This window comes from Lonchura striata, chromosome 20 (assembly GCF_050655825.1).
Source record: "Lonchura striata isolate lonStrDom1 chromosome 20, ASM5065582v1, whole genome shotgun sequence".
NCBI lineage: Eukaryota > Metazoa > Chordata > Aves > Passeriformes > Estrildidae > Lonchura > Lonchura striata.
This window is the reverse complement of record NC_140722.1, coordinates 2,512,619-2,527,360: the sequence shown is the minus strand read 5'-3', so window position 1 is coordinate 2,527,360 and position 14,742 is coordinate 2,512,619. Positions and strand designations below refer to the sequence as shown.

General features: G+C 42.6%; 1 protein-coding gene across 3 annotated transcripts in view; it reads left to right on the top strand.

The window, feature by feature from the left end:
• The window catches only part of MMP24 (matrix metallopeptidase 24), a 44,384-nt gene that overhangs the window by 13,021 nt on the left and 16,621 nt on the right, over positions 1-14,742 (top strand). For all 3 annotated transcript variants that reach the window (XM_077787033.2, XM_021546300.4, XM_021546301.4), the window contains exon 5: positions 13,932-14,093. In XM_077787033.2, the coding sequence (XP_077643159.2) occupies positions 13,932-14,093 (162 nt within the window). The remainder of the gene's footprint in view (positions 1-13,931; positions 14,094-14,742) is intronic.

Here is a 14,742-nt window from a genome sequence, read left to right as displayed (position 1 = left end):
ATGATGGGGTTGTATTTGACCCTTCCATCTGGGGGAAGTGTTGGTGGTAGAAGGGGAATTTGATGATTTGAGGGTGGCAGGGGTAAGGCTGTAGTCAGAGCATTATAGATGTGTTGTGTGAGGAATTTGGTTTTGCCTGCATCCTTATCTTTGGTGTGCAATTGTGAAGGTGTCCTGCTTCCTCACTGGATGATCCAAGCCTCTTTAGGGAGGGGTTTCCTTCTGTTTAACTGTTCCTTGTCACTGGAGCACTCACTAGCTTCAGGTTCTCACCTCTGATGTGTTCCATTTGAAATGCTTTTAGCAGGACTTTGAAGAGTTTCTTCTTGGTCAGAGGTTTCCTGCTCAGTTCACTGCCAATTTTCATTGAAAATAAAGTATTAGAGGGAACAATGTAATCTGTTTAACAAGAAGTGTTTCTTCAAACATGTTCTTGCTTGTCATTAAGATAATGCATTTTGTGGCAACAGGGTTAATCAGTCTGGAGTTGAAGAAGCCTCAGTGAAAGAATAAAAAAGCCCTAGCAGTAAATCATTAGCAAAGCTCTTTTTTATTCGCATGCAAAGGAGGAACTGGTTTGGCCATTCAGTATCTGTTCAATGATTATAAGAGTCTTGAAATAAGATTGAAGTAACAATAGTATCTTTTCATCAACTCATAGAATACCACAGTGTAAAATGTTCCATTCCTGATAAGAATGTGTATTAGTTGAAGGGAAAAGTTGAGCCGTCTACCTTGGAGCTCTCTTAGCCTTGCAATTGTGAAGGTAAATCTCCTGTCAAGAGAGCAGAATGCTGAAACTGGTGCCATAGATCCTTAGAACATTTTGCTGACCTCTCACCCATATAGTTTTATTACAATTATTCCAGTCTGAATCCTTGTTTTTGTGTGTCTGCATATGTTACGCTGTATTGTGGCACCTGCAGAGGTCCAGTCTGTGTTTGGAATCAGCTGTCACCCCACAGAAGACATGCTGTGCAGTCTTCACTAGCAGTACAAATTATACGGATAAAAGTGAAATGTTTCATATGTAATTTCATCCACTCAGGAAGAAATGAAAACGATTTGAGCAGATCTTTTTATGCAAACAGCCATCTCCAATTTGTGTATGGAGAACGTGGTGTATCCTGTTGATAAAAGCTTCTGTCTTGTAAAGAGACCTTGTGGTAATCCACTGAGTTATTGACAACTTTATCATCCCAGCCAGGATATAGTTGGTTGGGATTTATATGCTCATTATCATTTTGCATTGTTATTATTATACTGCTTTTGCCCTTGTGGACAGCATGACCACTACCATGTCCCTTAAAATTATTGGTGTAATCATAATAGCTGTGAGCTGTTGGTTGTCCTCTTGAGCCCTTGGTAATAGGAGCACATGCACCAGCCCTTCTATTTTCTTTTGCTGTGAAGAATGACCCCTGCATAGGCTTTCAAAGTGAATGTGAAGTTTCCTTCCCCCTGGATATTAGTTACAGTTCCACTCAGGCATTCAGTTTCTTTAGCTGAGTAAAACTGTACTTTCAATTTATGGTTGCTGATTTATCTTCATAATTGTACTGTCTTCTCTGGCGTTTTCATAAGCAAGTTCTGGAAGATTAATTTAGGTAATCTTATTACGAAGATAGGCAAAACCAGGTGTAAGAGATTAAACTCCTGGAGCAGCTCCTGGGATCATGGGATGCAGAATATTCATTTGTTTTCTGGTAATGGTGTTGATGAGAGCAGCTGGAAGCATGAAGCAGAATGTTGGAATTTGTAGGAACCAAGGGAAATCAGAGAAGTGATGCAGCAAACAAGATGCAACTGAAAAAGAGGGGGTGCATTTAGAGATAAATCATCCACACAACTATACATGAGGAGCAGCTGGCATGGTCACAGTGGTGGGGACTGACCTCCTGTTTTTCCTGGAAGGTGCTCTTCAATAGGAATGAAAGCAGCTGTTGGCTGCTTAGCTGGGCCCAGACTTGTTAGGCATTGGTGCCTGGCACATGGAGACAGGTGAAGCTGTGTTTGGGGTCCCTGTCTTTCAGCAGAACCTGGGGTGTAGCTGCTGCCTGGCTCCCCTCTTAGCTGCTCAGGCGCAGCACGTCTCAGCGCAGGCTCAGTGTCCCAACTGCTGGTTTTATCAGAAGGAACACCAGACTTTCCTGTCCTTTCTTGAAGTTTTGGGTATTTTCTACTTGAAATGTGCTGTAGAAACAGCCAAGCAGGCTTTGAACTGCCCACCTCAAGACTCACAACACTGACACATTGCTCAGGCAGAAAAAGCCTGAAAGGGGGTGCTTGAAGCCCTAAACAGACTTGTGAGTGCTGGGATCTCTCTCTCTTGGTTCCTAACTTGGCTCAAGCATACAGGTGATGCATGAAATACATTATTAACTGGCTAAATAAAGGACTTACTAGTCTTTATATGGAAATAATAATTATAGATGTGTATAACTCCAAAGACAAGAGGAAAAGTAATCCTGAGTGACTGAAAGTTTGTTCTGTCAGTTTAAATATCCACATGACACATAACAGCTCTTATACACCTCTGAATCTCAAGCATGATTTTAATCCAGGTTAATTACAGAAAGTAAATTTTTATCTCCCATTTAACATTACAAGTAGTATTAACAATAATCCCAGGCAAATCTCCCTTCTGGTATTTTAAAAGCAAAAATACATTGCTGTTGTGCATGTCACTAACACCATACCATTAAATCTGTGGTGTCTGTCAACCCCCTGCAGGTTGATTAGAGAATCTTTTTAATACTAAAGTGAGGTATCCATACTCTGCCAGGGATCACCAGATTTTATTTCATTCACCATGCCCAGAGTTGGCCTCTAAGACCCTCTCTATCATCTGTTGTCATGTGGCATTGTAGGCAGGAGTGTGCCCAGGGCAGCCACTTCAGCTCCTTCAGGAAACACCTGCAGCTGATGAATTATTTCTGTACCAACTTCAGTGTGGCTCAGCTTCACATCATGTGGTCACTGTACAGACCAGAGAGTTCATCTTTCAGTGTCTCTCTTTCACACCTGTACCAAGTTTTCTCTCTAAATGTTGGATGACCACTGTGGCAGCTTTTTAGATCTTGGCAAGAAATGCTGAGCTTTGCTAACAGCAAGTAAACAAATCTTAGAATTGTTCCAACTGATTGTGTCCCCCATAGATCCCGTGGGTTCCTGCAGAGGCTTCTTTGGAAAGCTTCCTGTTCATGGCTTCTAAAAGAAAGCAACCAAAAATACTGCCAGAGTTTGCAAGCCACTGGCAGAAGCAGTACAGGAGATGAGATTTCACAGGTTACCTTCAGTTAATTCAGTGCTAATTCAGAGCAGGAGCTTCTGCAGAAGGAGGAAAGGGCCTGAACCACTTTTGGGAAGGTTCTGTCAGCCACAGATGGAGAGGAACTAGACAGCTTTTTCCCTGTGATTCTACCACAAAGTGTAGCATTTTGTCAGTGGACATCTACCTTAACAGCAGAGCAAGCACTCCTGGAGTTGCCATCTGGACATGGCATATGTTCAGGAATCTGACCAGGACAGCCAAATTTTTCAGGACAGCCAAATATTGTCTAGGCAGACAAATGTGAATATTCAACAAGGATCTGAAGGAAAAAAAAAAATTATTGGGGTAGCTAATTTTGGAGCTTACTGACAGCCAGTGATCATGACAGACCTGTTTGGGAGAATGCAGAGCTTTAAGCCAACATTTATGCTGATCAGTGTGTTCAAAGCATTGTCTTCACTGGAGGTATACTGTTTTCTGTCGTGGCAGTAGTAACATCACAAACCTTGATTCTTTGGACATTTGTGTCCCTGTGAACAAGATGAAACCAGGGGAGCTGGGCTTGGTCAGCCTAGTGAGGAGAAAGAGGATGGGGAGGAAGCATCTAATAGCAGTCTTCCACCTGAGGAGGTATTAGAGAGGAGAGAGGCACACTCTCTTGATGGAGGAGGAACAGGAAAAGGAACAAAAGGCAAGGGGCACAAGCTGCATGCAACAAGAAAAACTCCACCTGGGGTGTATGGTAAAAACTTCTGCACCTACAGAGTGGTAGAACTCAGAGGCTGCACCTGGAGAGGTTGTGGGGACTCCATCCTTTGAGACTTTTGGAACGTGGCTGGATGATGTCCTCAGCATCCTGATGTAGTTTTGAGATTAGCCCTGCTTGAAGCAGAAAGTAAAACTTGGTGGCTTCCAGCCATGCATTTCAATCTACATTTTTCCATAATTCTTTAGTACTGCCATAGACAGAATTTGAGTTCCTAGAACTTAACAGCAAATTGTAGTTACTTCTCATGGCAGCTCTGAGCCATAACAAGATATTCAGCTCATAAAAATCTCTGTTTCTTTCGGCTAGTTCCCTTCTAAAAACAAGACTGTTAAACATTGAAATCTTTCATGAGAGAGGACCAGTGATGCTCACAGGTGCATGAAAAGGTAGCAGGCAATATTTTTTGCCAGCTGCTTGATCCTTTTGAATAGCCTGACTATTTTTTTGTTTGTTTGTTTGTTTGTTTATTCCATGCCTGAATGTTCTGGAGCATTGACTAGACTAATCCTATAAACATAGAATGTATGTTAGAATGTCCAACAGATTCCCTGGTATTAAGGGGGATGTATCAGTAGGTTTTGCTTTTTCTAGGTAAAAACTAGTCATACAATTCTTTGTTATCAAAGACTTCCAGATGTTTCCAGTCACTTTGGAAATATTGCTGGCTAAACATTATTCTATATTTTTTGTTTGATTACAGTTGTGCTATTTTATGTGGGGGGAGGGAACTAAGAGGAATGCAGAATATCCAGCTGTAGCTTTCTTTTTGTGTTTGAGATTTGTATTGACATCAGTTTTCCTAGGTTGACTCTCTGCTCTCTGCTTGCTCACCACTTAACTGACTTGTGTAAGTGCAGCACCTGCTTGGAAAAGAAAATGCACTTTAACCCCTGTACCTTCACCCAGAAAATTACCAGAACTTGGTAGTCTTTTCTCCTCAATTAATTCTTATTTCCTCTGCATCTTGCCTCACTTTGTCTCATTTCTTTCTTATTTTGTCACTTTTTCACATGTTCATTTTCTACTGAAGTACTGAGGCTGGCAATCTACAGAGTGTGAGTACAGTGAGTAACTCACAACAGAGAACATGTGTAATCTTTTGTGCTGTTTGGCTGCTAAGTAGATTTTTAATTTTCTTTCTTTGATTTCTCAGATACAGAACATCTGCAAATTTAAGAGTCTTGTTCTAACAAATGGCATTTTGAATCCATCATTATTTTTCAGGCTTTTGACACTGTTGTTGAAAATGAACATCAGCATTTTCCAGAGTGAAAACCAGAGCTGCTTTGAAGTTACTCACGTGTCCTTTAACACAGAAGACCTGGAAGACTTTCATGTACACGTTGGAAGTCAAGTGGGGCATAAACAGTATTAAAATTTCAATTTATTCTCTCAGGCCTTTTGATGGTACATCACCAGGTCATGCTGTTGCTTGGTATTTTGTTTATTGAAGACTAGTTCAGTGTTTAATCTCCAGGACATACCTACTTAACACTGGTTTCATCCTGTAGCTGCTTGGAGAGAGACTCCTTCCCATAAGCCAGAGCTGTCTCATATCCTATGCTAATGTTGAACAGATTTGAGCAAGGATATAGACACATGATTTCAAGACAGCCAGCCAAAGTAAAAGAAAATCAAATCAGGCAGCTTAAATGAGCAGCAGTTTCAGATTACACCCCTCTCCTGTCATCTGAAGGAGAAGAGAAGAAGCCCATCAGCACACAGGGAAGATTTCTGTCTTCAGATTCTCCTCTCCACCCCTGGACAGCCTCTCTGTAAGTAATGCTTTCTTTTAGTGTGTTTGCTGTCATTCTACAAACATGGCAGTTGCTTCACAATACAGGCTGGATTTTAAATCTTGGCAGTGCTAGTTACTGATTACAGCTGAAATTCATTAGTAAGGGTCATCTCCAAATTCCAAATTTTCAAAACACTGTACTTGTAAATACACTTAATGGTAGTTGTCAATACCTGAAGTTCACAGTGTTCTTTAAAGAAAAATGTTATCCATTGCATTTGTTAGTAGCCTTTCAATAAACAGAGTATGAATATAGTTAGGTAGGTATTTGGAGTCCTATTGATTTATGTATAATCAAAGTAAAGTATTTTACTTCTTTTCACAGAGAATGAAGTACTCTGGGATTCACAGGAAAGAGCCAGTAAGGATCAAAATGATGTGTCATTCCCTTAAAAAGGAAGAAAAAAAAACTGTGAAAAAAACAGGCCACAAGAATCAAGGTGAGCCAGAAAGTCTCTTTTTATCACTTTCTTTTTGTAAAGTCAAAACTGATGATGTGAAATGAGGCAAAACGGAGCCGTGTCTTTAATAAAGTTGTGGCATTCCAGTTGCTGAAGGGCAAAGGAGAAAAACAACAGGCCATCAGGAAGAAAAAAAGTAAAAATAGAGGAATTCTTGAAAAGAGTTTGTAGCTTGTAGCATCAGGCAGGGAAATGGCACCCAGTACTCTGATTTTTGACATCACACGTGAGCAGCAAACTTGGGAGTTGCTTAGATTTCTTTTTTTCTTTTCTCTAGTGTTTCTGAAGAAGAGCTCACAGTTTGAAAACAATTTTATTAGTATTGCCTTCTCTACCCAAATCCACCAAAAATATAACTCTGAGGGGGAGATCTCTTCCATCCCAGCTCTCTTATGTCTCAGTCCTACTCAGTCTTTACAGGCCCATTAGGAACTTCTGTGTTGGGGAGGACAGTGACAGAAAGTCTCCTGTTCTACAGAACACCCTTGCTGTGGCACAGAGCTACTCTTACAGCTTCCAGAGCACCACTTGCTCTATTGCCAGCATCAGGAACCTGATGTGCAAAAAAGGATTCCACATGTCACAGACTGGATTGTCCACACTGCCTATGCCAAGGCCTGGGGTTTTTTAGTTACCTTCCAGTGTTTCCACAGCTGGATCAGGACTGAATTGTGTCAGTAGACTCTACTGTGTTTAAATACTTCTAAAATACAAACAATAGCTCATTTTCAAGACTGAAACTAAAAACTAAAACTTTACTGTTTTACCATCTGTTCTATCAAATTCTCTGCTGGTATATGCAAATAGAAATTTTCATTTCGGGATTTGTTATTCTTTGATATTGAATTGTTTATGGAATTACAACCTACATTTGTGAAAGATGGGGTTAATTTCTCAGCAGAACACGCTTGCTCCACTGACTGTCAGGCTGCTGAGCAGCTGAAATGGCACAACTGCCCTCTCTTCGGCTGTCCACTCTGTCAATTTTGGTCTTACCATTCCAGACCATTAGTCTGTATTTTTCCTCTGAGTTTCTACAGGAGGTTGTCCTCATAGTCCCCTCTGTGCATGTCAAATAAAGCACAGCTTGCACCATTAGTAAGATGTATAGCACAGCTACCAGCTCTGATTTGCATGCTGCCTTTTGGTCAAAAAAGGCAAATTACCGTTCACATTGGTAATATAATGTGGTTCTTTGTCTTTCTGCAGTCCCTTGGTCTTGTGGGGATCAGTTTAACATGGTCCAGTTGCTGTTAAAACTGCAGATCACTCCTTCTTTCACCAGGGAAGCTGTTCAGACACTTCTCAGAGTTTTCAGTAATTCCTTAAGAAGCAACACGTGAAAATAATTGCATATGAACAAAGGAACACCTGTATTTCTTTTTAACATGTATTTTCTTCCTTTATAGATAGAAAAGCTGTTTTCCACAGAATTCTACTGAGCAGTATCACCTCATCTTCAGGGTCTTCAGAAGACTGGAAAGCTTTCCTTGAGCAGAGCGTGTTGTGGAGGTGAATGGAGGAGCACAGACAAATCACATGTTCTTCTGTTGGACAGGTCAGACCTACCAGGTCTGAAGATGCAAGAACCAAGGCATAGCTTAGAGTAGCCCTAAAGCTTCTTTAAGTTGTGCTTGGGAAACAGTTGTCTTTACGTGGCTTTTGGGGTGGAAGGAACATAAGCATGTTTAGTTCATACCATCTCTTCTGTAATTACCTGAGGCATGCTATTGTCACACACAATCAATCATCTGACTTCTTAAGTATCATTCTTACTTTAATAAAATTTCAAAATATAACCCTCATATGTCTTTTTGTGTCTTAGTACACTGCAATATGTAGATTTGTTGGCAGGGTGATACAGTTCATAAAATATAAAACTAACGTGACAAAGAGCAGAGATTCAGCCTGTTCAGATTCTGCTGTTAATCAGATATGCAGTATTATTTGTACTTCTGTTGTCATAGAAGCTGTGTCCTGGACTTACAGTCACCAGTACTGTGTGCTCTCCGGGGCGTATCCACATGCACAGCTGTGCTGAGGAACAAACACTGATGGCAGTAACTGATAGCACTGCCCTAATGGAGTCCTGTGACCTGCTGCTGTGTACTGACAGGCATTTCAGCAACCTACAGGAATTATTCAGTGAGTTATGTAGACAAATAAAGTGTTTTGTTATGGATTTCCATAGTTAAAAGGAATGACACTGTACAAGAAGGCATGTGTGGGCAACTTCACAAAGAAAAGCTGTCTCAAGGTGTTTGTTACCTATTGAATGGTTTTTCCACAGGAAGATTAAAATCAAAGGATCAGGAGGGGTGGATTTTGAGAGTTGAAGGAGGAAGTTCATACATAAATAGTTTATCTGACTCCAGTGTTCTCTGTTGCAATAAAACGTGTTTCTTTACTCTGCAGCGAAAAGTAGAAAGTTACAAACAATTTGAGAGTCCTTTCCCCAAAGATTGGGGTTTCATGTGGGATTATATTGCAGTTTATCTAAAGTAAGGTAGCTCATCGGGGAGCACACCAGCTAATGAGGTTTATCCTGAACACAGATTGTTTTTAATTAAGAAAATTAAACCTATGTTTCAAGTTGTATAGCGCCATTGAGCTGGATGTAAGGTAATGACACACCTGGTGTGTCATCATGATAATGGAGGATGCTTTTGTAGTGCTATAGGTGTGTCCTCAGTTGTCATTTTCTGTGGTGATAACATTGTGCTGGTAAGGAACACACATCAGCAACTTCAAAACTAAATTAAATGTATTTCTTTGTGTTTAGTATAGCAGGTCATTTAGTATTTCACTCAATGAGCTGACTTACTTCCACCAGTTTTACAGGGTCATCCTCTTTCTGATGCTTATTGGTGGACTTTGGCTGCCTCCTGAGAACTGGAAAGGAGGAAGCTCAGACAGGTCTCTGACCAGACCTATTTGTTTTGTACAGATGGTGCAAATGAGCAAAAATTGTTGTATTCCTCTTGGGACTGTTTCCTCCAAGTACAGATCCCTTCATAACCCTACTGTTTTACCCAGGTGCCTGGGACACTCTGGGTGCAAGTTTTTCTTGTTACTTGGTCTTGGTGGGGAGTGGGTTGAGCAGGAAATTAAGGAGCTGTATCCTATTCCTTGACCTTGTTTGCATAGGTAAGCATCAAGCTAGGCTGTTAGTTCTCCTCGTGAATCTTTCTGTAAGAAGATGGATGCTATGGGGAATGCTGTTGGACAAGAAATGTGGAGAACTGGGAGGTCAGAGATCTTCCTATATGTTCAAGAACCAACAGAAACAATGTGGGAGGTACAAGCTCCATTCAAGGTTTCTCCAGCTCAGCAGAGAACAGAGTTCTCACTGCTGAGAACTCAGCAGTGAGTGAACACAGAGAACACACAGAGGCTGAGTGCTGTGGAAGGAGAGAACCACTGAAGTGGTTTTATACCTCAGTATTTTCTTTTTAGAGCAAATCCTAGCCTACCCCTTCAAAAGGAATGTGTTCTCTTCCATGCTATGGAATTTGCTATCATTAGCAAATTAAAGGGAACTAGTTGCTTAACAATATTATTGAGTGAGCAACCCTTCAAGAGAACACAGGATGATTAATCCAGAGCTGGATTTTTGAGAACTCTGGGCTTCTGAAATTTTCTTAAGACTTCTTTCTCCCATCTCCTCCTCCCATGAAATGCTGTTTCACTTGTTCTCTGAGAATGATGTAGTTGTTTCAGACCTGGGACCCCCTTAGAGTGTGCAGCAGGATAGAGAAAGGTGATAACGGGCATGCTGGAAGGAAAAGATCAACAGATGTGTCTGGAAGAAGGCCAGAATAGAAAGATGAGAGCATTAAACAGTGGTGAGAAATTTTTGGCCAGGGCAAGGAACAGAAGGAGAGGGAGCTGTGTGTGCTTCTGCCATGACTACCTTTCAGCAAAAGGGGATGAGAAGCAACCACAGCCCTGAGAATCAGGGTACTTGGAGAGAGCTAAGATGAGCTTCTTGTCCTGCTTTCTGTGGAGGTCAATTCACTTTCTAGGAATTCTCTTGAGCTCTACTTCATCTGCTCCAGCTATTGCCCTGGGTTTATCCCTGCTTCGGGTGGGGTGGTCTCCTGGCCATGGAGGAGGAGGACTTTTCCATTCCACTGCTGACTTTCCTGCTGTGGCTGTGCTGGAACTGGGACAGTTAATTTCTTTGAGAGTTTCTTACCTCTAGTTGCCACAAAGCTTCCCAGCCAACATTTTCTGTGCTCTGTGACCTCCTCACACACAACTGCCAGCCAGAATGGTGGTTTAAAACTGGACAGCAGCAGCTGTTTTCCACAGCTGTTTTTCCAGGATCAAGTATTTCCTAAGCATAGCTGGGAAAAGGTGTGTATCTGTTCCATAGTGGAAGAGCTGGCTGGCCTGACCACCATGGTAGTTGAGATACTTCTTCAGGAATGAGCTTTCATCTTGCTGTTCATTGTCGCTATAGGACACATGAAAGCACAACGCGAGCCACCTGCTATTTGCAAGGCAAAGAAGAAGGTTTATTTTCTGACTCTAACTTTTATACTTTTCCAAAGGTGACAGTGGATTGGAGAGTGAACGGGCCACCTCTCCAAAGACATTGGACAAACTACTAGTACATCAAGTTTCTCCACCCCCATGAAGGAATGCAAAACAATATGTTGTTTATAGAAATTGTATGGGAAAGTTTTCTAATAGAATGTAAACTCAGAAGGCTTTAGAAAATCTTAAGAATCAGGGCAACAGTTCATGACAGAACTCTTACTGGTTATCTCACTGGTGATCAAAGAACAAGCAACCATGATCTGCTGGACCTGACAGCTGAAGAAATGTGGGTAGTGTGAAGATCCTTGGCTGCAGTAACCACAAGATGGAGAAGTTCAGCATTTGTGTCAGGGGAGGTGCATGAGATCAGTACTGACTAAAACTTGATGAAATTACATCAGTGGTGCAGCAGAGTGCACATTCAGCACGTTTGAAGATGACAGGAAAGTTGGAGAAGTGTTTAATAAAACTGCCCAGTGATGCTGTTCAGAGACCTCGAGAGGCTGGAGGAGCAGGCTGATAGGAACCTAAGGAAGGTGAGGAAGGGGAAATGCACAGCCCTGCCCCTGGACTCTTGGTGGCCCAGAGGCTGGAAGCAGCTTTGCAGAGAAGGACCTGGGGCTCCTGGTTGACAACAAGTTGAACATGAGTCATGAGCACAGAAGGCCAACAGCACCCAGGGCTGCCTCTGGAAGAGCGCTGGCAGCAGGTCAGTGCCAGCAAGGAGATGATCCTTCCTTTCCACTTGGCACATCTGGAGTGTCCTGGACATGGCTCCCCAGTAGGAGAAACTTGACATTCAAAACCTGAGCAGAGAACTTGCTTTATTTAACTTTGCTTGAGGTGGGCATTGGACCAGACAAGCTCCAAAGGTGCCTTCCAGCCTCAACCATCCTGTGCATCTGTGGGATTCATTTTCCATCTGTAAAGGGGGCTGACATTTATTCTGGGCAGAAACAAATGACTGAAAGCTATTTGAAACTAATTTAACTTAAGATAGTGCTTAATCTTACACTCCTGGTAAAGGATTAGCACATAGAGGCAAGTCACTTCCATAGATTTATATGTAGTTACATAGAGGCAAGTTCTACGTCTGCTGGCAGCACAAATACTGCAGGTACTTTAGCAAGGAAGAAAATGCCACCAAGGGAAGGTGAGCAGGGAAGATGTCCCTGAGCACAGGGACAGACTGTGAGCCTGTGGTGAGCAGTCTCACAAGGGCAGCTCTGTATTGAGTGACCTTTACTATGGACTTCATGTATGAATAGTTGTGGTAGCAGTGAAAAATTATGCTTTCATGAGCATTTAGGTGATACAGGAGACTAAGTTTATTCAGTTTTGCAAAAGGTCATTGATTCTCTGAATCCCATTTGGAGTCTGGGTGCATTTTCTAAGCTTGAGTGTTTTTGAAAACCTGTGAAGAATGATCAATCCTCCAAACTTTACCATAAAACTACTTCATGGATTTTATACTGGGCTGTTGGACATTGTATTAACTTGTTCTGCACACACCAGATTTTTCAGCAACAGATGAGAAAAAATTACTAAGTAGGTCTTTATTTGAATTTCCCAAATACAGAAATTCTAATATTTTACATATATATGTGGCTAAATTTTAGGCTATATATGTTTGGACAATGGTATTTGAAAATTTATTTGAAATGCATTTTTATATTGTAACATGTCTTGCATATTCAGATGCTTTCACCATCCAACTCAAACGTGTAGAGCATTTAACCATTTTGGGGTGGTATGTGTAGCTGGGGGAGCACTCTTTGGTACTGATTTCAGGTATCTTCAGATGCTGGCAAAGCTCCCTGCTGAGGAGGCTTGCAGACCCCTGAAACTGCTTTGTCATATTTTTCTGGGTAACAGTAAAGCAGTAACTATTTAAGAAAAAGAGATGATTCTGTGTGAGTCACTGTTGCAACTCCTGACTCAGGTAGAGCTCAGCACAGAACTGAGCTTTGTTCAGCTCGAGCTGTGAGAAAGCTCTTTGGAGGCTGCAGAGCAGCCACTGAACTGCCACTGACAACTGATTGCAAATGTCTGATTGCAAATGCTCGATTTCTGCCTTGCCATAAAAAAACAAAACCAGAGGAGCCCAAATTCAGGCACAATTGAGGGCTCAAACATTTTACTGCCATGAGGAGACCCTTACATCAGTCCTTGTCGGCTGTGTCTTCATCCCTACCTGGCATTGCCTGGATCATTTTCCAGTGCCCTTGTGGAGTAGGACATCCAAGGACCACACTAGATCAAAGAGATGATGGTCCCAGGGCTGTGGGACTGAAGAGGAATGTGTGCCTGTAGAGTTGAAGGTACCCCTACTCAACACTGCTCCCAGCTTCTGCACCAAACAGGGCTCCTCATCTCTTCTTCTTCCTGTCAGGAACAGTCCTGACTCTTTCCTTCTTCCTTCTGTCTTCTGCCACTGGGATCCAACCCAATCTTTTCCCTGTGTGGGAGTGGGGCAGGATGGAGCTACCTGTGCTCAGCTCCTGCACACATGGCAGTGCCAGGGTTCCAGCAGAGTAAAAGCACATTCAGGAGCTGCCCACATGGGACAGTGGGTGTTACCCTGGTCTTCTCTGTCCTTCCTTCTGCCTTGCCAGGTGCCTGAAGACCTCCCCTACCATTTGTTGGTCCAGGGCTGATCAGAGCATGGCACTAGAGGACCCGGAAGGGGCAAAAAGCACTCGCCCCACCACTGATTAGCAGACTGTCATGCTCTCACCTCTCCTGGCAGCACTTGGATAAGGAGCCAGTGGTATCAGAGTGACCATTTTGTTGGCCATTTTCTGTAAATTCTCTACAAGGGAGTCTACAGTCAGTATACTTTCACTCCAGGCACTGCCTGTTTTACCTGCTCTGGGGCTGGCAGCCTCTGGCCCATTCTTTGACAATGGCTAAAGGCTGTGCAGGCTTTTGGGACTAAAACCATCTCCAGGAGCTGACCCTGGCACTGTGACCTGCTGTGCAGTAGGAGAGCAAAGTATTAGCTTCTGGTTTATGGGCAAGAGGGGCTTGGGATGGGCTGAGGCTGTGGCTGTGTGCTCACCTGGCTGTGCCTTCCTCCCACAGGGAATGATCTCTTCCTGGTTGCCGTCCATGAGCTGGGGCATGCGCTGGGTCTGGAGCACTCCAATGATCCCAGTGCTATCATGGCTCCTTTCTACCAGTACATGGAAACACACAACTTCAAACTGCCTCAGGATGACCTCCAAGGAATTCAGAAAATCTATGGTGAGCAACCCTTCTTTCCTCCTTCCTGCTTCTTTACTTACACCAAGTTTGAGCCTAGTGAGTATTTTACAATTAGCCCCCGCATGCCTGCAGATGGTGGGCTGCATTTCCAGCCACAGCTGAGTGGGGAACTCTGTAAAGCCCTTGATCCAGGACTAAGATGACTGCACAAGTCAGGATAATCAAACTTCTGTGATCCCACTGCTGCTCCATCCCTCACTGTCTCCCCAAATCAAGGAGTACTGCAAAGGGGAAAATAGGCTTTGCTGTACCCAAGGTTTGTCCATTAGGAACAACCAGTGCAAATAAAGGAAAAGAATGCAAAGAGCCTGGAACATCAAGGAAAGGTAAAAAGTATTTTTACTCTTTTTTTTTTTCCTCATTATATATAAGGTAAGGAAAAGAAAGTTTGGATCTGCTTAGGGAGCACTTTGCTTCTTCAGTCTCTAGCTGAACATATTGTACAGCATGTGCTACAAAGATAATGGGCTCAAGGAAAATAGAAAAAGGGCGGACAGATTATGAGAGAAAACCTAGGGGTTGCAATGATGTGGTGCCATGTGATGCAATCATGGATACCAGGGTGTGAGGACAGGAATTCTCAGAATTATTGGCAGAAGGAGACTCTGAGAGGAAAGAGAAATCCAGG